General features: G+C 47.7%; 1 protein-coding gene across 2 annotated transcripts in view; it reads left to right on the forward strand.

Moving 5' to 3' along the window:
- Positions 1 to 20786, forward strand: part of SENP7 (SUMO specific peptidase 7) — a 1147653-nt gene extending 1126867 nt beyond the window's left edge. For both annotated transcript variants that reach the window (XM_078657763.1, XM_078657764.1), the window contains exon 22: positions 20439 to 20786. In XM_078657763.1, coding sequence (XP_078513889.1) covers positions 20439 to 20576 — 138 coding nt within the window. In that variant the 3' untranslated portion in view covers positions 20577 to 20786. The remainder of the gene's footprint in view (positions 1 to 20438) is intronic.
- The last annotated feature ends 2412 nt before the right edge of the window (positions 20787 to 23198 follow it).

Here is a 23198-nt window from a genome sequence, read left to right on the forward strand (position 1 = left end):
AGGGAGTGTAGCTCCTTCGCTGACCCCAATCTGGATCCCTGATAAAGCGGAGTCGGACCTCCGGGTCGCTCGGGCCAGCCCACGTGGCCATCAATACGGGAGCCCTAAGGAGTCTGTTGTGCAGGGACCGCAGTCTTCTCCTCTCTCCCCCACCCCTCCCACCTCCCCTCGCTCTGACCCAGAATCTGGAGAACCCAGGTGGGCACAGGTGTGGGTGCAGCACATGTGAGATCCAGTGCGTCATCTCCCAGGCTGTTTCAACTCTGAGAGACAGGCCCAGCTGCAGTCGTTCATCAGATGCTCCAGACTCAGGGGCACCACAAGGGACCTTTCTTTCCACCGCCTACTTCCAGGTCTGCTCAGGTGTTTAAAAAAAGTATGTTTTAGAGTTAAAGATCACTTTCAATCTTGCCGGGAAAAGAAGCATATAATGGAGATTGAGTTGTCTGAGCTTTTGTTTGACGTCACTGAAGGATGGCCTGCGCTGTGGTATTGCCGTGGTATAATCTGATAAAATTGCAGTCCTTGAGTTTTGAAAATGGAGGTCTGGGTTTTTCTGCGCCTCCCGTAGGATGCTATCTCTATTGCTGAAGTTCAGTATGCATGCTATCAACAGGCATGTCAGCTCCCTAGGTGGGGCCGTTGGGCTAGGGATATAGGCGCCCTCTCCCCCACAAACAACTGTGAAAGTGTGCCATGTGGGATCCAGGATCTTAGCCACTCTTCCAGAAAACATTCGACATCCAGAGCCCTCTGGAACCCTAACAAACCTGAGGCTATTCTTGCGTGATCTATTTCTGTAGCTTCAGCGCGCTCTTCAAGGGCAGCTGTGGTGAAGATCAACCAAGAGATTTGTTCCTTAAGGATTCCCACATCATCCTCCACTGGGGAAACTCAATGCTCCGCGTTTGTAACATGGGCAGCTACCTTCCAGAGATCCTGGCGGAGGAGTGAGAAAAGCAACTTTGACTTTGCCCACTTTAGATTCCACTGCCATCCTTGAGTCTTGGATTGCCTGCAGTATAGTGGCACTGTTGTATAGCTCCTATATATCCTTATATCGTGTTAAGTTAGCATAGGTACATTTGAGATTTAAACGCCATTTTTCCTTTCTTGCAACTTCTGCACACGACCCTTAATTGTTGACTTAGCTTTCAACCTAGTGGTTTGCCGTGGTGTATGTGAGAATAATATGTTATTGCTCTGATATCAGTTTTGTTTAATAAACCATGTCTGCACGGAGAGTGCTGAAGTTTCAGGAGCAACACGATATGGAATTGTTATGAGGTCTGATCTCCACGCCTTCATAGTCATAACACAAGTGCAGCCTTTGCCAACTTGGGCTTGAGGCGGGATTGATATTGCTTTGCACGAGAATTGTTAACACACTTGATGCGGTGCACATGCAGAGAGAGCTGGTGTATGCTGATGTGATTCCTTCATGCTAGGACACTAAGGTATGGGCCCGCCCTAAAACAACCCAAAGAGACCTTCTTAGTTAATAATATAATATATGTGTTAGGGAGGGTGAGATATAAGTGTTGTTAACTCTTATTCATTACAGCATGTTAACATGCTGTCACCATTCGCTTTTTATGTCTTAGTAACTATGCTGATAATTCTGATACTGATAATAAGTATACTTGTATTATCTAAGATACTGCGCCTGAGAAGACGGCATTAGTAAATAAACATTTCAAATGCACATGTGTCTTCTTTACTCCATGTTCTGGTTTGTAATGATAATGTAACGAAAGAGTGTTCATGAGTCCCACGTACCCTGAGGTACTGTAAGTTCATGTTCTGGTTTGTCTAAACATTGGGAGTTTGATATGTCCAATGAGACACTGTAGCTAGCTCGGTAAGGGGTGAGTTGGTTGCTAAGGTAAGTTTTGGGACACCCTAATTTGCCGAGGTTCCACTCCTCTGTGCACAGTTCTGTGTGAGTACAGAAACCCTGCAACATGGCGCCCAACGGTTTCGGTGGTCTTATATCATGACACTCGAGTAGTTTATCGTTCATGCCTTAACCCCTTCACATCCGTTTCCGGAAAACGGGGTGTCGGTGAAACCTACCTATTTTTTGAAATAGGTCTTTATTCAAGCTTGATTCTTTGGTAAACGGTTTCTTTGAATTACTACCAAGTTGTGCTACAAAGTATTCTTTGTGTTTTCTTGTTTCCAGTGTTGTCATGGCGGCGGTGGCTATTGCGCAGCATAGTCGCGTAGCGGTACGCAACCATCTTCAGACGTACCAGGTCCCAGTAGATGGGATGGCTGTGATTTTCGTGGTGAGTGCGGATCCGGCGTTTCCTTACGAGTTGTTTTACTCTTGGGTTACGTTTCCGGCTGTGGATGCTAATTCTGGTTTGTTCCACTCCTACACTGCCTCGGATGTCCCGGCTGTTTATACGCCGTACAGGGCATTGGAAATACCTATTGATCATTGGCAGCATCGAGTTTGGTTTGATGGCGCCCTCCCCCACTCTTTGTCCGCTGCGAGGTTAGGTCCACTCTCAATTCCAGGTACAAATTGGCCTGCGTTGGGTGGCTTTACCCCGCACCCGAATCACGGGGCTTGTACCCTAGCAGAAATACGCAGGCTACATGTTGTTTCCATTTCCGTGATTCGTGCCTTAGTGCAATACATCGGTCGACATCTTCCTGGTGGTCCCCAGGGGGGTGCGGCCGCTCCCATGGAACGAGGCGGAATGCGTCTCAATCCAGTGATGGTTAATTCGGTTTTTGGTGCGCGTCCAGTTGACAACGATGACTTCCCATTCTGGCTAGCAGAGAAGTTTGATCAACTGGAGGCGGTTTTTCCGAATTCTACTCCTGCTGATAAACATAGAATGTTAACGATTACTCTACCGAAGGATATTACTCCTGAACTTGCTGACTGTGAAAGCTGGGGAAAAACATTTGCGGCAGTTTATACAAGGTGCTTCGGCACCCCGTCTATGACTGCCCTGCCTGAAATCATTAGACGTGTTCAGAATGATCACGGTCCAGAGGCAGCGGTTGAATTGGGTATGCGCCTGTGTGGTTCTTTTGAGATTGTAAGTGATCTCATTCTCGCCAATGTTAAAGGAGATGCAGTTAACTTTCAGGTGTCGAATGCTTTGGCTGCTCTGCCCGATGCCGACAAACCCCGCCAGTTAGCAAAAATTGTGGTGGCCGCTTATAAGACAATTGGCCGCACAAGTAGAGGTCTGAAATATTTTCCAGTAAAGGACAAAAAACAACCTCAAGGACAATCTGCAGTGACAGATGTCCAGCCCAAGTCTAAAAAACAAAATTGGCCTAAGAAACAGACACAGGGAAGGAAGAATACACAGACTCAGGATTCTTTTCCTGCAGTACAAGCACCTGCGCCGACTGAAAAAGTTTATGATTTGCGCGATCGCGCGATGATTAAATCACCTGATCGTTTTCAGGGTTCTGATCAACGCTCTCCTCGTTCCTTTCAGGACACATCGGCCCCGAAGACCGGTGGAGGAGGAGGGGGTGGACGTGGACGTGGTGGCCAACAAGGACGTGGTCAGTCCCGCCAGACGGACGGCGCAGTGAAGCAGGAGGATTCTACGCCTAGGCGTCCGCAGTTTGCGAAAAAGAAAGTTGCAGCCTTAACAGCGCATCGATATGCCACAGATAGTGAGAACGCGGCTTCGGAATCTGACGTGGGCTCTGACCTTGCTGGACAGCGCGGCGGAGATAACCATAGTCAGAGAGGCGCTGCGTCCACTACTGAGGGTGACAGCGACTGATGTCTACGTTGTGATAGAAACAGCGGATACGAGACTTGCTCCCCCTGAAAGACTATATGAAATTGTCCTGTTAATTGAAGGTGACATACAGCGTACCGTTAAAGGTGTATTTTGGGAGAATCTGTCTTCTACATATGATATTTTACTTTCGGAGGCTGACTGGCCCCCACCTTTTGTACTCGCGGCGCCGCGAGGGGAGGAGGTGATCCTACCCAGTTTCGCGAACACTGTCTCGAAAGAGCATGCGCAGCATTTTGCAGAAGAGTGGGCTCGGGCTCTCGCGCCGGCTCTGTACCGTAACCAATGTGGTTGGGATAGATTGTCGCCTTGCCACGAAATTCCGTTGCGGTCTCAGCCGCAGCCTCAACCTCAATATCCCATTCGGCGTGAAGCAAAATCTTCCGTCGCGGAAATCCTTGAACAATTGGAATATCAGGGAGTTATTGAAACGTGTGTGTCACCGATGAATAATCCCCTTTTTACTGTGAACAAACCTGACGGATCATATCGTTTGGTTTTGGATTACCGGCATTTAAACTCGCATTGCCGTAACTGTGCAGTACAGAATACCCACGGCTCTGCCCTAGTGGATAGTCTAGTGCGTAAGCGTTTCAAGACAACGCTTGACATATCCAATGGTTTTTATGCCCACAGATTGGACAGCTTTAGCTCCCAATGGACCAGTTTTACGAGCGCTGGAGTCCAAAAGCAATTCCGGCGTCTTCCAATGGGCTACAAGAATAGTCCTGGTATATTTACCGCTCGAATTGTCTCTATTCTGGAGGCACTCGACCCTGATGCTTTTTCGTATGTGGATGACATATATCTCACAGACGACGATATTTGGGAGCATCTGTGTCGTGTAAATTCTGTTATTTGCAACTTCGCTGACATGGGTTACAAATTTAACTTTGCAAAATCGCACATTGCTGAACACACAGTGTTGTTTTTGGGCTATGAGCTCAACAATGAAGGTAGAGGTTTGGCTCCTCACTTCTTAGAGAAGTGCGCACAATTGCGCGCTCCAACAACACTGAAAAAATTACAATCTTTACTGGGCTTTTTGAATTTCGGCAGGACTTACATTCCGGAATATGCCCAGCGTATCAAGCCTTTGTATGCTTTGATACAACCAACTTTCTCAAAATCATGCTGGCTGCCTGAGCATTCAGCCATTTTGCAATCCTTGCAGGCTGATCTGCTCGCTTCTAAATATTTACTGACTCGTGATAACCACACCAACCTGGTAATAAGAATAATTCCTGGGACGGTGGGTTTCACATACCTCACTTTTAATGAAGGTGACACAGTACCTATTGCTTACAAGTCACACTTGTACACTTCGGCTGAGATGCGGTTTCCCACAGTGGAAAAGGTTTTAACTGCTGTACAGATGGCAATTCTAAAAGAACGAGCACTGTCTCAAGGGAAACGCATGCTGGTGGTAACACCCTGTCCTCACTTGGAGGCAGTCACGAAAGCCAGTGTACCGAATTCGAAAGCTTTGCACCCTCGGTGGATTCAGTGGGCTGCGTCATTGTCATCCACGGATGTCATGTTTATTTTTGACGCCTCCTTACGGTCGCAAGAGTACTTGCAGTATGAATTCGTTCATCCTGCTCCTCTGGCTATGCGACCTTTGGAGGACTTCCATTGCATCATTTACACTGATGGGTCGGCGCAGGTTGCGCATGGCTCTAAACATGCCTACGTTTCCGCATGCGCCATTGTGGTCGGTGCTATGTTGAATGATGAGTTCGTTTCCAGGGAAGTGCACACGTTGCCCCTGGGCGATTGCACCGCACAATTGGCGGAGCTTCGTGCTCTCTTACTAGCTTTGGAGTACGCAGATCCAAGTGTTACTACTCTAATTGTAAGTGATTCTTACTACTGTGTCCAGTCTTACAATGAAAACTTGTTCTTTTGGATTCAAAATGATTTTCATGATTCCAAGGGTAGCACAATAAAACATAAAATGATCTGGGTTCGAGTGGCAGAGCTTAAGGCTATGTTGCCACTCGTTTATGTGATTCATACTCTCGGTCATCAGCGCGTAGGAGTTCACGCTGTTGGCAACTCGCTTGCTGATGAAGCGGCGAAATCAGCAGTATCTACATACTTAGTTGCAGCAGTTACTAGGTCTCAAACCAAGATTGATAGCGACATCTTGGCAGCGATTGCTGCCTCTGAGAAGGGAAGTAAACATCCTGCGGGATTCCCTTCGAAGTATAAATACCACTTAAGTCCCGAAAAGGTTCCTTTTGTGACAATTCCTGATGTTGGGGAACGGCTGATTCCCAACTCGGATCGCAGAGCAGACTTGATTACAGCGGCTCATGAAGGTGTGGCGTCTGCGCATGCGGGCGTCTCGGCCACTGTAACTCAATTACAACTACGTTTCTGGTGGCGGGGACTGTACAAACAGACGCGTGATTATGTCCTTCTTTGTGACATATGCCAGCAGATTAAACCTTCAACTGCTACGCGTCCGCCTCAGACTCAGTTGTACATTTCTAATAAACCGCTAGGCTGTGTTTATTTAGATCACTGCGGTCCTTTTTCATCTGATACTGCGTATAAGTACATCTTAGTAGCAGTTGACTCATGCACACGCTTTGTGTGGGTATGGCCACATCGCAGCGCTGATTCACGGACTGTCATTAGAGATTTGCGTATCTTTATAGGGATTTTTGCCTGTGGTACCTTCCATTCGGATCAGGGTCCGGCTTTCGCCTCTAAGGCGTATAAGGATGCCATGACTTCGATGGGGGTCCAAGTCAAGTTTTCGTCACCCTACAGACCTGAGGGTAATAGTGTAGTTGAACGAATGAACCGTGATTTAAAGCAATCTTTGACAGCCCGAGTTATAGGCACTGGCAGAAACTGGCTGGCTCACCTCTATGGCGTGCAGCGTGCTCTTAATAATCTCCCTAGAAGGTCTCTGGGTGGGCGGACCCCATACGAAATGCTCTTTGGCATCAAGATGTACGTCCCTGACCTTGACGGTCTAGACTCTGTGGTTCACGCCACTTCCTTTGACGCAGATGAACATTGCAATGTTTTACAGAATCTACAAAAGACCAGAGACAGTCTTGCAAAGGAACATTTGCCCTCCACATCGGATGATGCGTTGCAGATCCCGGTAGTTGGCTGGCTACCCCAAGTTGGAGAACTGGTTCGAGAGAAGATCGACAACAAGAAAGAGTTTGGTCCCTCCTATCGAGCTCCGGTCCCAGTGCTTGGAGTGAAGGGCACAAGAACAGTCATATTACCACCGCTTCCAGGTCGTAAGGAAAACAGGTTTATTTCTATTGACAATGTCAAGATACACAGAGTGGCCGATTCTTCTTAGCATGACACCAGCTGTTTCCTGTCCTTCCATTGTGAGAAATTCAATTATGCCCACTGCCTCTAATATTGAACCTGAAGTGGCCATCGAATTACCTGCTGTTTCCAGTCCATTATTAAATAATTTACCCGGAACTAACATTGATGAGACAGACTATACATACCCCACTGATTTGTCCATGCCTGACCTGCAAGCTCGTTTAGCCACGGAATCCAGATTTTCATTTGACTCTGCTTCCCTTGCCTCGAAAAAAACCTCTCAAATTGCGGTATATGCTAGCCTGTTTAAAAAACATTTTTTGATACCTCCTTGGATATACATTTGGCTGGTCCTTTTTTCGGTTTACCTTTTTATGTCAATTGGTTTTGTGTTTTATTTTTTTCGGATTATGAATGGACACTATGTCGAGGAGAGAACTTGCATTACTCATTTAAATGGAACTTTGGCCCCACTTTCCTCTTCACATTCTACACACAGATTAAAAAGAGACTTGACTTTGGTTAACATCACAGCATGGCCTGTTCTGGATGGAATCGCGTGGGATGCAGTTCGTTTTCAGATTCATGGCCCAACGGAAGTCGTTAATGTTCCTAATGTGCTTAGAGTGAATATGGGGGATGTGGTGAAACAAAACATTCGTTCTGATGATTGGGATGTTAATGCTGTGGAAAGTTTGTTTTCTGATTTGAAGTACTATGCTGCTTTTGATGCTGAGGATTTATATTTAGAATCTGCTAATTATGGTGAATTGTTCTGTTACCAACATTATGGCAATCACTTCTTACACAAGACATCTTCCCGAAGGGATGCTGTTAATTTTACACAGTGGGAACATTGCCCGGCACCTACACAAGGGAGTTCAGAAACGTTTCTTGAAAAGTATACTTATTTCACTGACTTTAACCAGTCCAATCCCGAGTCCTTTTATTTTAAATTTCACAAACAGCCACTGTCCAAGGTTAGACTTACCGATACAAAATTGTTGTATTCGAGGGCGTTGTATCCTAGATCAATTAGTTACTTGGGGCTATGAGTTATGGAAGGAAACAATAGACCTTAAATCGGTTTGGGGTTCAAGGGCCTGGCAGGTACGAGGCACTGAGTCTTTGCACCGTGCATGTCTCATCCCGAATCATATGTTGTTTTTAAATGAAACCATTTCCCAGACCACATGCTTTGGATTGGCTACATCTAAAAGGTTAAACACCCCGTCTTTCCCGGAGTTGGAGGAATATGAGGATTGGAGTAATTTTACTCAATTGTCCATTAAAGATATACAGGCTCTGCTTCTTAATTCCTCCTTTAACATTTCCAGTATGAATCCCAAGGGTTGGCTGCTTTGGCACCGTAGTGCTGATTCTTGCCAAAAAAGGTTTTTAAATATAACTGACGGTTTTAAGACTGTTAAATCTGATCCCCGGTTTGATTTGAGTCATACTGTCACCTCTTACTCTGTGGGCAAGTTGTGTCAAGCTTGGCTGAAACATTCGACTTTACCTGCAGTTAAGTATCACCTTTCCAAACTGAATGCAGACGTGGATTTGAATGATTTCATTAAAGGCCCGGCTAGTGGCAGGTCGAAAAGGTGGTTATATGGGGTTTACAATGAAATTTGGAAACTCTCACAGATTGAGGCTGCGTCACGCCTTAGGGCTATTGATCAGGCGAATCTTGAGAAAGTGCTTGCAGTTGTTGACAATAGCATTAACGTGCTTTCCTCTAGAATTTACACATTAGATAATATTGTGTCGTCTGTTGTTGATATTGTGCATGATGAAGTGTCTGTATTATACCATGGTCAAAATCAATTACGTTCAATCATGCAGTTTGCATGGACACTTCAGACTCTGAAAATGGGTAAAGTTCCCTGGGGATACATGAACGTTTCCTCTTTATTTGCACCGTTTAATTTGACAGACAAACAACGCTTGCTTTCAATGCGTGATGCTTCCTTTTCTATGCTACATATTGAAAGGTTGGAATCTTTACCTTTTTCTGTGGCAGAAGCCACTGCTGCTACGTGGCTTATCCACGGTTTAATAACGCTGCCTTTTGCTTTATATAAGTTTTCAAATTGTATGAAATATGTGCCAATAGGTCGTTTTGAACCCTTAGGTAGCGGTTTTCTTCATGAGGTCTGGTCACTCCCATACACATACAGATGTTTCAAGGATGAACAAGAAGTTTATCTAACAGGGGATGAGTGTACTGAGACGCCAGATCATTCTTTAATGTGCAGACACATACAGTTACACGGTTCATGTAACAAGGACCGACCGAATATGGCTTGCGTTTTACAGGGCACGCCAGTTCCTGCTATCATCCCCACGTTTAAATTGTTAGAGAATGGTAGTTATTTAATGCTCAATAATGAAAACTGTTGTGGTTTAATTAAAGGTATAGCTTTCATAGTAACAGTAAGTGAGCGAGTTATTTGCTGCAGAAATGTTCTTTATCCTCCCACACGTGAACATAGGGAGTCTTCCATTTGGCCACAGATACCGACCTTGGGAGCAGAATTCAGCGGCATGGCTAGAATAAGAGCTCTATTGTCCCAGAAAGAGGTGGCCTTGAGCTCGGCCCGTGAAACTTTCGTGCTTCACATTGCTAACACCCGTACGGAGGTTCAGGCTCTTTTAAACACTGATTTGCCTTTGCATTTCGGAGCCATGGTCCGTTCTATCTTTAACGCATCCTCCACAACGGGCCTAGCACATTTTTTTAAAGTTGTTAGCGGTGGTCTCGTGACTTCCTTTGAGAAGATTTTTGGAGTCATCCCTGCCTTCTTCCATTCTATTTTTTCGTCCTTATTTGGAGGGTTCCCGTTTTTACTTGCATTAGCGGCTGGCGCATTGGTGGTTTTCTGCCTTTTTAAATATGGATGCCCTTCCTGTGCAAGACCACGCACAGCTGCTACTGACGCGGTTTCGCAACCGCATGCTTGATTATTATGGCACACTGCCGTTGGCGACTCTAAGCACGGCGTTTGAATTATCTTTTCGGTTCTCCTATTTCACCTGTGTCCAGCCTGTATTTCGCTGCCTGACCTGTGATTTCCTTTGGGCCATTGATTTGTGTCTCTGCGGACCAATATCTTCTGACGTCGATTTTGATCAACTGATGAGTCCTATCATTGCTCACGAGTTGGTTTGTTCTGACGAAAGGATTATGGCCTTGGCGGTGGCACATGGACTAATGGGTCCCTGGGATGTGTTGTCGGCAGCGCAAAATTTCTTGGAACAAAGTTTTCTTGAAAACCCACCGAGCTGTCCTCTGATGGTTATAGAGGATCCGGTGCTGGAAAATCACGTATGTTCCTTTCATCTTTTAAATTGGATGGCTGAACTGTTTTCGGATGAGGACAGTGACTTCCTCCTGGAGGCTGTTGCAGCTTACTTTTCATATACAGTCTTATCATAGACACTGCCTCAAATTGACATGCTGATTGATAGCATTTCCTTGATTTTATTGACTTTTGGTCAAGACATTTTATTTTTGCTTGCCTATTGGCTTGAGCCACATTATACTTGTGGGCTATTTTTTAGCATTAGTTTTTATAATTGAATTTTTATTCATGCTCGTTTATAATTGGATTCTGCTCTCATGTGATGGCACTTCTGTTATCTTATTTAGTCCGTTCTCGGATCATGGGGGGGTGTTGTATAGCTCCTATATATCCTTATATCGTGTTAAGTTAGCATAGGTACATTTGAGATTTAAACGCCATTTTTCCTTTCTTGCAACTTCTGCACACGACCCTTAATTGTTGACTTAGCTTTCAACCTAGTGGTTTGCCGTGGTGTATGTGAGAATAATATGTTATTGCTCTGATATCAGTTTTGTTTAATAAACCATGTCTGCACGGAGAGTGCTGAAGTTTCAGGAGCAACACGATATGGAATTGTTATGAGGTCTGATCTCCACGCCTTCATAGTCATAACACAAGTGCAGCCTTTGCCAACTTGGGCTTGAGGCGGGATTGATATTGCTTTGCACGAGAATTGTTAACACACTTGATGCGGTGCACATGCAGAGAGAGCTGGTGTATGCTGATGTGATTCCTTCATGCTAGGACACTAAGGTATGGGCCCGCCCTAAAACAACCCAAAGAGACCTTCTTAGCTAATAATATAATATATGTGTTAGGGAGGGTGAGATATAAGTGTTGTTAACTCTTATTCATTACAGCATGTTAACATGCTGTCACCATTCGCTTTTTATGTCTTAGTAACTATGCTGATAATTTTGATACTGATAATAAGTATACTTGTATTATCTAAGATACTGCGCCTGAGAAGACGGCATTAGTAAATAAACATTTCAAATGCACATGTGTCTTCTTTACTCCATGTTCTGGTTTGTAATGATAATGTAACGAAAGAGTGTTCATGAGTCCCACGTACCCTGAGGTACTGTAAGTTCATGTTCTGGTTTGTCTAAACATTGGGAGTTTGATATGTCCAATGAGACACTGTAGCTAGCTCGGTAAGGGGTGAGTTGGTTGCTAAGGTAAGTTTTGGGACACCCTAATTTGCCGAGGTTCCACTCCTCTGTGCACAGTTCTGTGTGAGTACAGAAACCCTGCAACAGCACGGTTAGAGGGCTCAAGCGACTGCTGCTACACCAGCTGAGAGGAGTCCCTGCTGCTGAAAGTTGCAACTGTGTACTGGTATATTTTGGTTTGGGCCTGCGCAGGTGGTGGGGGGTTTGTCCTTACCCATGCTGTCCACCCTGAGCCCAGCCCAGGGCCAACCGCTAAAGTCCAGGTGTCTTCCGGCCCGCTTGCCATCAGGCAGCACGAGCAGCCAGATCTATGCCAGTGGGGAAGGTCTTTAGGCATGCCAACACCAGTCTCTCGTTCCAGCCAGCACTTGAGAGGGTTGACCCACTTTGTCTCAAGGTTTCTTTGCAAGCTGTCCAATGTGCCCTGGTCCACTTACCCGCAGGCAGCACAAGCAGTCTGGGCACAAGTAGTGGTGGGGGCGTGCCGAGTACCTCGGTCTCAGTCCCTGGGGACAGGGAACAATCCGTCTGGGTGGGGGAAAGCCAAGTCGGTCGAATCGAGGTCCGGTCTTCAATAAAATCAAGGGCCAGGAGGAATTGCAACCTCCTGAACAGTGAGTATCTTGGGCCACCAGCCACCCACTGCTTCTTCACCCCTTCGGGGTAAACCACTTGCCACTCGTGGGCACTGCCACCAGCATATGCCATAGAGGAGGGGAAGGATCAGCCGCCGCTGTTACCCCCTCGCTATCTCTATCCACCTGGGGGAGGGGAGGCGAGGCAAACCCCCGAGTCCAGTGACTCAAGGCTTTGATTTGAGCCAACCACTAGCCCAGCAGGGGCAGTGGAAGAGAAAGGGGATGGACAGCACCAACCTCTGCATTTACCACTCAGAGGGCCAGGATCAGACCTGGCCCTCTAAGAGGTGCGGCTGCCCACAGATATTGGCCCTGGGCCACGCGCTGCTCAGCACTATGTGTCGGCTACTGCCACGGCCCCATCTGACCCAGAACAGGGCCCGCCATAGGCATGGAGGTTACGAGTTCGCCCCGCTGGTACATCTGTTGGGCCCTCCGGTCCCCCGCTGGTCCTCCGTTAGCAGCCGTCAATCGCGGTGGCCTGTGGATGCCATGTTAAAGGTGCGACACCACCAATCCGATCGACTCCATTACCACAGGTCCTGTGACCGGGGAGCCGCCACAGCATCTCCGCTGCATGGGGGCAGCCCAGAAAATGCTGAAAAGCTATACCCAAGCAGGTGTTCTGGCTGGATGATGATGGATTCAGGAGGAGGTTAGGAGCCATCTCAGACCTCGACCACCATCTTTGCCGTCTTGGCCGCGCCCACCTCCATACCACTTTTAAGTTTATATTTATTTTATTTGCAGCCAGCCAGCTGGAGCTGTTGGGGCCCCCCTCTGACATGGAAGGTTTGGGGATCCTTCACTCCACAGGGGTTGCGGGCCTTTGGTATGCCCCTGCACAAGTCAGTTAAGCTTCTTAGAGGACTGTATTTGGGTGAGGGTGAATGCGGTGTTTTTAGCCTGCATTTTTTGCTGGGATGGGCTCGCTACTCTATTCACTACTTATGACTATTGACATTACCTGTAATCCTAATTCCCTTCCAGTGAAATCCGCTTTAAAGTCATTAGAAACCCTCTCATCCACTCGGACAGGAAATCGTACAGGGTTTTCCGTTTTCCAATCAGTGTTCTTTTCTTCCCGTAAATATAAATGGCCTGTCACCTCTGGGGCATGGAGGATACATGAGAAAGTGTGAGGCCCTTAAAGGCACAGTGCCGACTTTCACGTTCATCACTATGGCAGCTGGTAGGCTAACTTGCTCTTCATTTCCTTTCTTTTCTCTTTTAAAAGGTTTGTGAAAGCGGTTTCAAGTCACTTTCTATGAATGTAGTGAGTGTTTTTAAAAGAAAAAATAATGAAATGTGACTATTTGAGTCTTTTTAAATAGACTGAAATGGTAGTTAGTTTTTTCTCTATTTAAGTACACTTTTCTATCAAAACGTTTTGCACATATGTTATATTTTTGTAAACTGCTCCCGCATCCCGCACGTGGGCAGGACAATTCAGTGCAGTATGATGAGAATATGTCTGTAAAACCACCTGGACTAGTCAACTTTCCCTTACTCTAGTAAAAACAGAGAAAGATATATTCAGGTTAACTGCATATCAATGGTTTAAATGTGGAGGTCTTGTTGCGTACCCGCTTACTGTACTTTTTCATTTTGAAAGGTACTTGCTCTTCTCAGCAGAAGTTCACAAATCAGCAACCATGCAAAAGCTAAGTTGCAAGGGAAATAAACACAACCATGAACAAGCTAAGCTGCTGGGGAAATAAACAGGGACCTTGCCTTTTTTCTGAAGGCCAGATTGGCATGTTCGTGCTACACCTGATATGTTCTGTTATTTTATGCATATTTGTAGAGCACGCTTCTCAGCCGGGAGGGTATCCAAGCGCTAGAACAAAAAGACGAGACTCGGCTGGCTGAGTCTGTTTTCTAGGTAATAAGAAATGTCTTCAGTTTCTTGCACAACTCAAGGACTGACGAAGCAGCTCATGTGTGCACAGGGGAGGTCTTGACACCCATTACCTCCTCGTTAGACTTCCTCCCCACATGACTAACAAAGTGAGCTTCAGCTCCACACCAGAACCCTCCAAAGCAAAATGTCAGCCTCCCATGCCTCCCATCCCTTCCCAATATGGCCGACCCACTACAGCCTTGACCTCTATAAGAGGCGGGCCGGCCCAACCCATCAGCCTGTTTTTTTGGTTCTACGCTGCAGTTCTCGCCTGTGCTTCTTTCAGGTAAGTTGTTCCTGCTGTAGCTGGAACTGGGTCCCTGGTTGGTGGCCCTGCTCTAGCGGGCCCTAGGACTCTGGGACCTTCCTCCTTCCTTCCCCCGATGTCTGGTTGGGGCCGGTTAGGCTCTGCTTTAGCGAGCCCAGGGTGTACAGGAGGACGGACGGGGAGTTCTGGGGCTCTCTTCTGACAGCCTTGTTTTTTCTCTCCCCTTGTCTGTGTGGGCACAGTGTTTTGGCTTTCGCTTGTGTCCAGGGTACCCCCCCCCCCCCACCCCCACCCCCCAGGGGCCGCTCCTTCTGTTGGTGGCGCTCTGCCACACCCTGTCTGTCTCCCTATCCTGGGGCGGCTTGGATTTGTGTTGGGGGTGTGGGAGCCTGGCGGCCCGTTATATATTTCTGTATTTGGGCTCAGGTCTCTCCAGGAGCGTGGGTTTGTGTTCCACTGCTGCTGGTTCACTTTTGTACATTCTACTCTTTATTGGGTTGTGCTTTATGGACATTTGGAGCACGCGCGGTGAAACATGTGCATTCCTGTCTTCCCTCAATGATTGTGAATTGTCATTTTCCCGTTTTACCATGGTTATCGCCCGGGCGCGGCTCCACCTCTCCTTGCCCATGGGTTTCCCCTCGGCAGGGCTCTTGCTGCCTGTTTCCCGCTTCCGGGTTTTCCCGATGCAGGCGGGGTGGTCTGGGGCTCTGCCTCACGTCCCTTTCTGCAGACTTTGGCATTGGTATTGGGCGTGGGGTCCCGGCGGTCCGTTCTCCGTCCTGTGTCTGCGCCCCTTCTTTTGTTTATTTCCCAGTTGCCGTCCCCCGGGTTTTGCGTGACGGGGTTCACTGGGGCCTCGCTGCGGCTGCCTCGCCTTCGAGGCTCAATGGGCTTACCTGCTTTGCGCCAGGACGGCAGTTTCTTCTGCCCACTGTTTCCCGTGCTCTCCTGCGGGTATTTTACACGGGTCTTCTGGGGTACGGGGGCCACTGTACGCCGCGTTTCTTGTCCTAACCTCCGAAGGGCCGGCCGGTCTTCTCTGATTTTTCACGCGGCTGCGGTCTCACAGGTGCGGATGGCTCGTGCTCGCTCGTTGTGGTGTCCCTTGTGTGGCGCCAGTCGGCCGGGTCCACTACGGCTGGCGGGGGTGTCTCTTCCTCCTTCTAGGGTTGGTTTCCGTTTACATTGTGTTGTTCACGGACTTGTTCTCTGCTCTCTGTACGAACATAGGCTGGGCTAGGGTGGTCGCCCGAGTGCTGCGTCACACTTCTAGCTGTGTTTCTGTTCGTCTAGCTGCCTTCTACAGGTTTGTGCTATGTGTGTGTTGTTTCCCTGTTTTGAGGCGGTGTGGACTGGCGGTTAGGTGTCTGACTGTCACGTTGGTTTGACCGAGTCTGGTGGCTCTGTGGACTGCTGTGTCCACTGCAGGTGCCTGTGTTTGTCCTAATACTCGCAGGTTCGGGTCCCGTCTGGTCCACACAGCCTTTCATCCATCTGAGGTCGACAAATTTGTTCCATTGAGTGGGGTGTTGTTGTATTGCTCTGATTGGGTGCCAAGGTGCCCCATTGAGGTGTTTCTGTGCTTTACAACTGCACATGTTGTGATGCCTGCAGTCTCACTTATTGTGAGTTCTTTTTGGTGACTGGAGTCATTGTTGCTTTTGAGTGTCCAGGGGTGCTGGGGTTCCCTGTTCTCCTCTCCCGGGCGGCATTTGGCAGTGTGTCACTGGGCCATAGCTTTGTGGTGTTTGCAGTATTAGTCCCTACTCCTTCTTCCCTTCCGGGCTTTGGGCCATTGGTCTGTCCATCCTATTCCCACCTACTCTCCACCTCCCTTCCTGGGGGCTGGGCTTCTGTGGCCTCTCCTACCATCCTGGGTGGCCTCTTCCCACTGCCGGGCCGATCTGATTGTGGGGTTTTGGGCTCCCCTGCTCGTGTCGGGAGTGCTGCAGCTCGTTGGTTGATCTTCTACCTTTGGGTGGTGGCTACTTGGTGGGCCTAGGGTTCGTCACGCTCCTCTACTGGGGTGTGCGTTTTGGCCTGTTTCTTGCTGGGTTGCTTTTTGGCTCTCTCCCTGGCAGTTCTCCGGCGGGTCCTGTTCGTCCATTTCCATTTTTTCCGGTTGGATATTGGTGTTTTCACCATCCTGTTCTGGTTTTCAGGTTTCTGGTGGCCCCCATCCTGGTGCCTGTCCCCCTTTGGCTGGTTTCGTACCTCCCCCCAGCTGTTCGGTTTTGGGTTGTCTGCCTTGGTAGGGGCCTTCCATGGTGTGTTTTTTGGGGGTCCTGCGGCACTACCATCCTTCTATCACCTGATCTCGTCTGATCTCAGATGTTGATGCTGGGTCGGCCTAGTTCGTGCCTGGATTGGCGTTCTCCCGGAGATGTCCAGGTGCAGTTGGCTTCGCTTCCCCGGTTCTGTCCCTTGTGGGTCCTCCCTGTGCTGTCAGTCTCAGGGCTCTGGGCGTTCCTGAGTTCCGGTTCGTTCCCTGCTCCGCCGGTTCCTGTGGGGGGTCCCTTCTCTTGCCCCGGGGTGGTCTGTCTGTTCTGGTGTCCCCTTCCTGGGTTTGTTGGCCTTTGGCGTCCTGTGGGGCGTGCTTGCATTTCTGGTCTGTGCGGGGTCAGTTGGTGCGCCTGATGACGGGTTTCCCATCTAGCTACTGTTGGCCACTCCTTGGTTTTTCTGGACTTTGCCCCTGCCCTGCGCGGGCTTCTGGTGGTTTTTGTGGGTTGTTTTTCCCCTGCCTCATTCGCTGAGGGGTTGCTGGGCCTACAGCCTCCATGGGATCTTCTGTTCTTGTCTGTCTCAGTAGTTGCGCTGGGTCGGGCCTGTTTTATTCCTGTATGGGGGTCCACCTGGGTTTGCCGGGTGCTGTTGTCTTCTCCTTTCCCCTTTGTTTTTTCAGCACAATTGTGCTGTTCTTGACTGGGCCCCTTGTTCCGGTTTGCGTCCCCGGTGGGGGCTCTTTCTGCCGTTTCCTCCTGCCTCCCGGCTTGGCGCTTTCCTCTGGTCCCTTTGGCTTACGGGGTCTGGGCTTGTCTGGCCTGGATGGGTCATTTGGCCAGTTGGTGGTGCTCACCTGGGTGCTTCTCCCTTGGTTTGTGCTGCTGTGAGTGTTGGACCATGGTGCTCTGGCTCATTGGTCGATATTGTGCTTCGGGGGGCACATTCTTGCACGAGAGTTGGGTTTGTCTCCTGCCCCGGGTTTCGTTTTGTCCCATGGTGGTATGTGTTCATACTGTGCCTTCAATTTCCGGGGCTGCTGGGTATTCCCGGTTGTCCTTCTCCGGGCGGGGCCCTGCGTTTCCTGTGTGGATTTTGCTTCCTCTTCCCCTTTGTCCCTGGTTTTCGGGTGCTGGGGCCTGTTGGCTCGGGGTTGCTCCCTGGGGTTGTTGAGGTTGCTCGGGCTTGTTTCACCCAGCTCTTCTATCCTTCCCACCTCGGGTGTGTTTCTGCCTGTGGCTTTTCCTCCCTCTGCACTCCTGTTCCTTTTGGTTCATCATTGTTCGGCTGGGCTGGGCCTGGTTGGTGACTGGCTGTGTGGCCGCCTGGGTGCTCGCTTCCTTCTTGCGGAGCATTTCTGGGACGGTTTGCTTGGTCCCTGTGCGGGACTGTCTCGCTCCTCTGTGCTGCGTTCCCCTCCCTGCCGGGCTCTGGGTGCTTTTTTCTGCATGGTGTACATTTGCTTCCTTTATGGTGGCTTGGCCTAGGGCCTGGTCCCTTCCGCTCTTCGGGCTCCGTGGGTGGCCTTGTGGGCTTTCCCCTTTTTCGCTGTTGGCCGGTTGGGTTTCCTTGGTGACCGGGTCTCTTCTAAGTTATTTCCTGCGCCTTCCTGGGTCTTTTTGCCTTGGGCTTGCCTGGGTTCTCTCCTTGGTGTGGTGCTCCCTTCCGGGGGGTCCTTTGTGCGGCTGAAGTCCGTGTCCCGCCTGTTAATTTCCTTTCGGGTGGGGATCTGGTGGCCTTCGTGGTTTTGGTTGTTCGGTTGGTGTGCTGGATTCCTGGTGCATCTGGTTCCGCTGCCCCGTTCCTCTGTTGGTTTCGGCTCTCTCGCAGTTGGTAGTCCACTGTGCGGTGTTGCTGTGTTTCGGGCGTACTGCGTCTCTTTTCTGCTGTGGCTTTTTGTTGGGTCGCTGTGGTGGGGATGCCCTCTGTTTCCACTGTCTGGGCTTTTGCTCCCCTCTCGCTTTTGGCTGTCCATTGGGCAGTCTTGGTGTGTTTGGACCGGCTCGCTGCTTTCTGTTCTGGGGCCTGTTTGCTGTTGCTTTTGGCTCCTTGTCGTCTGGTTCCGTGCCTTCTCTGTCCTCCTTCAACCTTTGGTTGGGACGGATTTTTCTGGCCGCACTGCGTGTCTCGGGGGTCAGGGTTTTCGGCCTTTCCGGTGTCTTTCTGTCCCGGGCTGGTTCTTCCTGCTCGTGGTTGCCTCTCTCTTGGGTGGTCTTTCCACTCGTCTGGTGTGTTGGGTTTTCCGTCTTTGTGGGCTTCCCATTCTGGTCCGTTGGTTTCTTGTGAGTTTCCATGAAGCCTCTTGGCTTTGGTATGTGCTCACTTTGTTAGTCATGTGGCGAGGAAGACTAACGAGGAGGTAATGCCCCGGTTACTTACCGGTAATCTTCATTACTCCGAGTATAGTCTTCCTCGCCACATGAGTTCCCATCCCTCCCTCCCTGTCTGGCTATCGGCTTCATGTTTGTGCTTGGTGGTTTCAGGCTAATGGGTTGGGCCGGCCCGCTTCTTATAGCGGTCAAGGGTGTAGTGGGTCGGCCATATTGGGACGGGATGGGAGGCATGGGAGGCTGACTTTTTGCTTTGGAGGGTTCTGGTGTGGAGCTGAAGCTCACTTTGTTAGTCATGTGGCGAGGAAGACTATACTCGGAGTAATGAAGATTACCGGTAAGTAACCGGGGCATTTCTTTCTCTGTTTTGGTTCCCACGTCAACCACAGGCGTCACTTAGCTCTTTTGGCAACAAAATAAATCCGGTTCGGATTTTCTGTGTTGTCATCCTTGCTTCGATGTTAGCATGTGTTGTTCTAGTTAGACGTCCGCAGTTTCCAGGGTGGCTCTCCGCATTACAGGGAATGGAGAAACGAGAGTGGCGCTCTCTAAAGGAAAGGGAAACTTGTAAGATATAAACCGTTTTTTTAGCCCTGCCCCATTAGAGGTGGCAGCAGTGATGTGGGAAAAGCAACGCGAGAGAGCGCGAAGGGTGTGGCCTCCATGAAAAGAATACGTGAATTTCAAAATCAGGGTATCTAATCTGCATACTACTCTAAAAGTGTTCTCATGCGTAAACTACCCGCGGCTGAGGCGAGCCCAACAATTGGACCACCCTGTTAGCCACTTCCTAAAATCATCTCAACGACTGCAACAAGCTCCTGAAAGGGGCCACCCCAAAGCCCCTTAGGTACGTATGTAAACGCGTTTGTCGTGTAACTCGTCGTCATGGGCAGTAAGTGCTATAAAATTATATGGTTTGTGTGATGATATGAGCTCCCCCACAGAGCTGTATTGTATTGGTGTGTGACCTAGGCGCTCCGCTAAAGCGTTTGCAGGAGAAAGACCTAACTAAACAGCTATGAATAATTTTTCCTCATCTCGCCAGTAGATAGCGAACTTCCCACAGGTTTAAGATGTTGAAAATCTGTGGACCAGGCGTAACACGACGGTCATCATCTAACATTGCTCTCCCTCCCTGCCATAGGGGAACACACCCGGTAGCCTGGAGCAAGCGGGACTAGGAATTGATAACTTTATGCTGAGTTGAGAAATCATACTGTTAGGAACGTGAGACGAGAGACTCAAGGAAGGTTTGAAGGTTTACAAAGGAAATGGGTTGTAACACACGGAGAAGGATCTTGAATGTGCCTTTGGCCGCATTTAAACTTTGGGGGTTGCTGTTATTCTATACTATACGGCAGCGTTACTCAAAAGAGATAATTACATTTGGAAAATGTACTTTTTCTCAATCCTTTCATCATATTTAATAATGTTTTCTGTCTTTTATTCAGAGTCCTATCCCTTCCTTTGAGCCTCCTTTGCACTTGGAACATTGGTTTCCTCGACATGTTGTGAGAAGTAAACGAGAAGAAATTAGAAATCTGATACTGCGACTACATCTACAACAGATTCGCGGAAACAGGAGCTGATACATTTCTAGAATTGGTAGAGACTTTAATAAGGTTGCTTTACTACTGCTTTTACACGACTGGGCTGAGAAGCTTGCAGGAGTACTCACATTGGACAATGTTTCAAGGACTTAACTAATAATTCTAGCATTTAAAATATTTGACGCTTAGCGGAGAAATGGTAATTTTGTAAGTATGTATTTTACAGTTTAATAAATATTTGTTATTTAACTTTGCAACGTGCCTTATTCAAAAGCTTTATTTGGCACACTCCCATTTGGCCATAAAAGAGCAGAAAGTACAAAATACAGTACATCAATTACATTAAAAACAATTAAGCACTCATACAGTGTTTAGAAAGTGTACAATGCAAGTACTACAATTAAATAAAAATACTTTTTCTGATTCGAATCGCTCCTCAAATGTAAGAGGCAACACTAAAACATAAAATAGAGACCTCCAAGGCACACAAGAAACGCAGGGCGACATTGTAAACCCTGATTTTATGCGCAGTAAAGATCGGTTTCAGAATATATTTCCTTCATCATAAAACAGCAGAATAATCTAGTGATGAGTGCTCTGTTTCGAAATGCTGTCACACAAAGGCACGGTACCATGTCCTTGTACCACTGGTTCATTATCGGGATGACAACAAGATGGTGTGCTATACCCAGCCATAACCTCGTTAAAACGAAGGGATATTGGGTATTTGTCACCAGGGATAGGTACTTTTGAAAGCCCACCGGGAAGGCACTCAACAAGTATGTAACAATAGGTTTCTTGGCCTAGACAAGGGCTCTTATTTCAAACCTAGCGCCTTAAAAAAGACTTGACCACAGTCTTATGAAACACAAGGATTCTAGAAGTGTGTTGAAGCACAGGGGAGCTAAACAATGATTTTGAAATATCGTTCAGATAGGAAAGCCACAGGATATTAAAGGCATGGTCTAACCCTAACCAATCCAAAATTATGACTTTTGGGAAGGCTGTTTCAGTTTTGGCCTAAATTGAATGCAAAAGGAAAATAGACTTGAGCGAATGCAAGTCCTCCAAGGTGAATTTGCCCCACTTCCTTACGGACAATTGAAAATGGTGTTGAGTCGGGGGATACACAAGAGATGCATAAGAAATGCATTCTCCTCAACTTAAAGAGGACCGCAGAACGAATGACCCCCAGACCCCACCATACATGGCAGCTGACAATGCTGTAGCCTAATAGTTATTAATCATTTCCCAAATGGGGCAGCTAACAAGTTTACGGGGAACCTGAAAACTACCTCAACCACTAAACGCATTTTAGATCAAGCAATATGTATGTTTTGGGACCATGAAGCATATTTGGATAAAAGAATGCCCAAATAAAAAAATGGATTAACTTTCACAATAGGAATGCCCTATGTCCTACACTTCTGGGGAGGTTCAGGACTAGTTCCCCCTCGGCTCAGGACTAGTCAAGGGGTACCGATGGACAGAGCGGGGCCTCCATCCCTGAGCAGTGGTCAGGTGAGGTGAGGCATACTCCCAAGACAATTTGGGAAAGAATTCCCTTTCTTGAACGCACATTCTACACATTGAAAATTCTACGCATGGTAGGATGTATAGTATCATGATCTAAATTCTGTGTAAAAACAATTTTTCGCACATATTTCTAGTTGCAGTAGTGTGGTCCTGGTCCTGATGAAAGCCAGGTAGATCATTATTTCCTACGAGGGCTGAAACATGTTGACCGTTTACAACTTCTAGATGACAGTTATTATTTCAAACTGTCCAACACTCTGTTTTTAGACTTTGACACCATGATTTCTCCCTAATAATCTTTTCCTTATGTCATGGTAGTCAATTTTATATTGCACTTTTTGATCACTCCTACACAATCTTTCAACACTGCAAGTTCTATCCCACACCACAGAAACACACATATTCTATGGTATGATCCATCACTGGTGGTTCCTTTGGATTGGAGCAACACACAATCCCATCAGGTGTGTGGCCCAAAATGTGGACCATCTTTCCAGTAATCCCAGATGATGAAGCTCTGCCATTGGGTGGGGATTCATTTCATTTCATTTCTTTTCTTTGCAAACACATCCTGGGTAATCACTGAATTTACTGTCTTTAGGCCCATGCCCACTTAAAGACCAGTGGCATTTGTTGTTGTTCATGCATAAAAACCTACTGAAAAAGTCGCAAACTGAGAGAGGGTATTAGACCTGTGTCACTTCTAGTGAGTTGTGCAAAAGGGTCAACATGTTTCTTGCCTGTTTAAAAAGTCCACCTGGATCTCGGCAATTCTTCAGGACCTAAGAACCTCATCTACTCATAGGCTTGTGAAAGAGACCAAACTAATTAACTCTTTATGTAAATGGCTATTGGTTTGCAAGGTTTGTCATCCGGGCATTGAAGGGAAGGACGCCCATTTGATTATTATTAATGTATATATTCAATGGGGGTCGCAAAAATATGATATAGAATTAGGTATTTTCAAGAAAGATATAACTGACCTAATAGAAAAGTATGGGAAGGACACTTTGGTGATAATGGGAGACTTTAACCATAAATTCAATTTTGGAAGGATAGACTGTTGGTTTAAAGATATGCTGAGTGCCTATAATATAGGGTCAGCAGATTTTCCAATGTGTTTAA

Source organism: Lissotriton helveticus, chromosome 8 (genome assembly GCF_964261635.1).
Source record: "Lissotriton helveticus chromosome 8, aLisHel1.1, whole genome shotgun sequence".
Taxonomy (NCBI): Eukaryota; Metazoa; Chordata; class Amphibia; order Caudata; family Salamandridae; genus Lissotriton; species Lissotriton helveticus.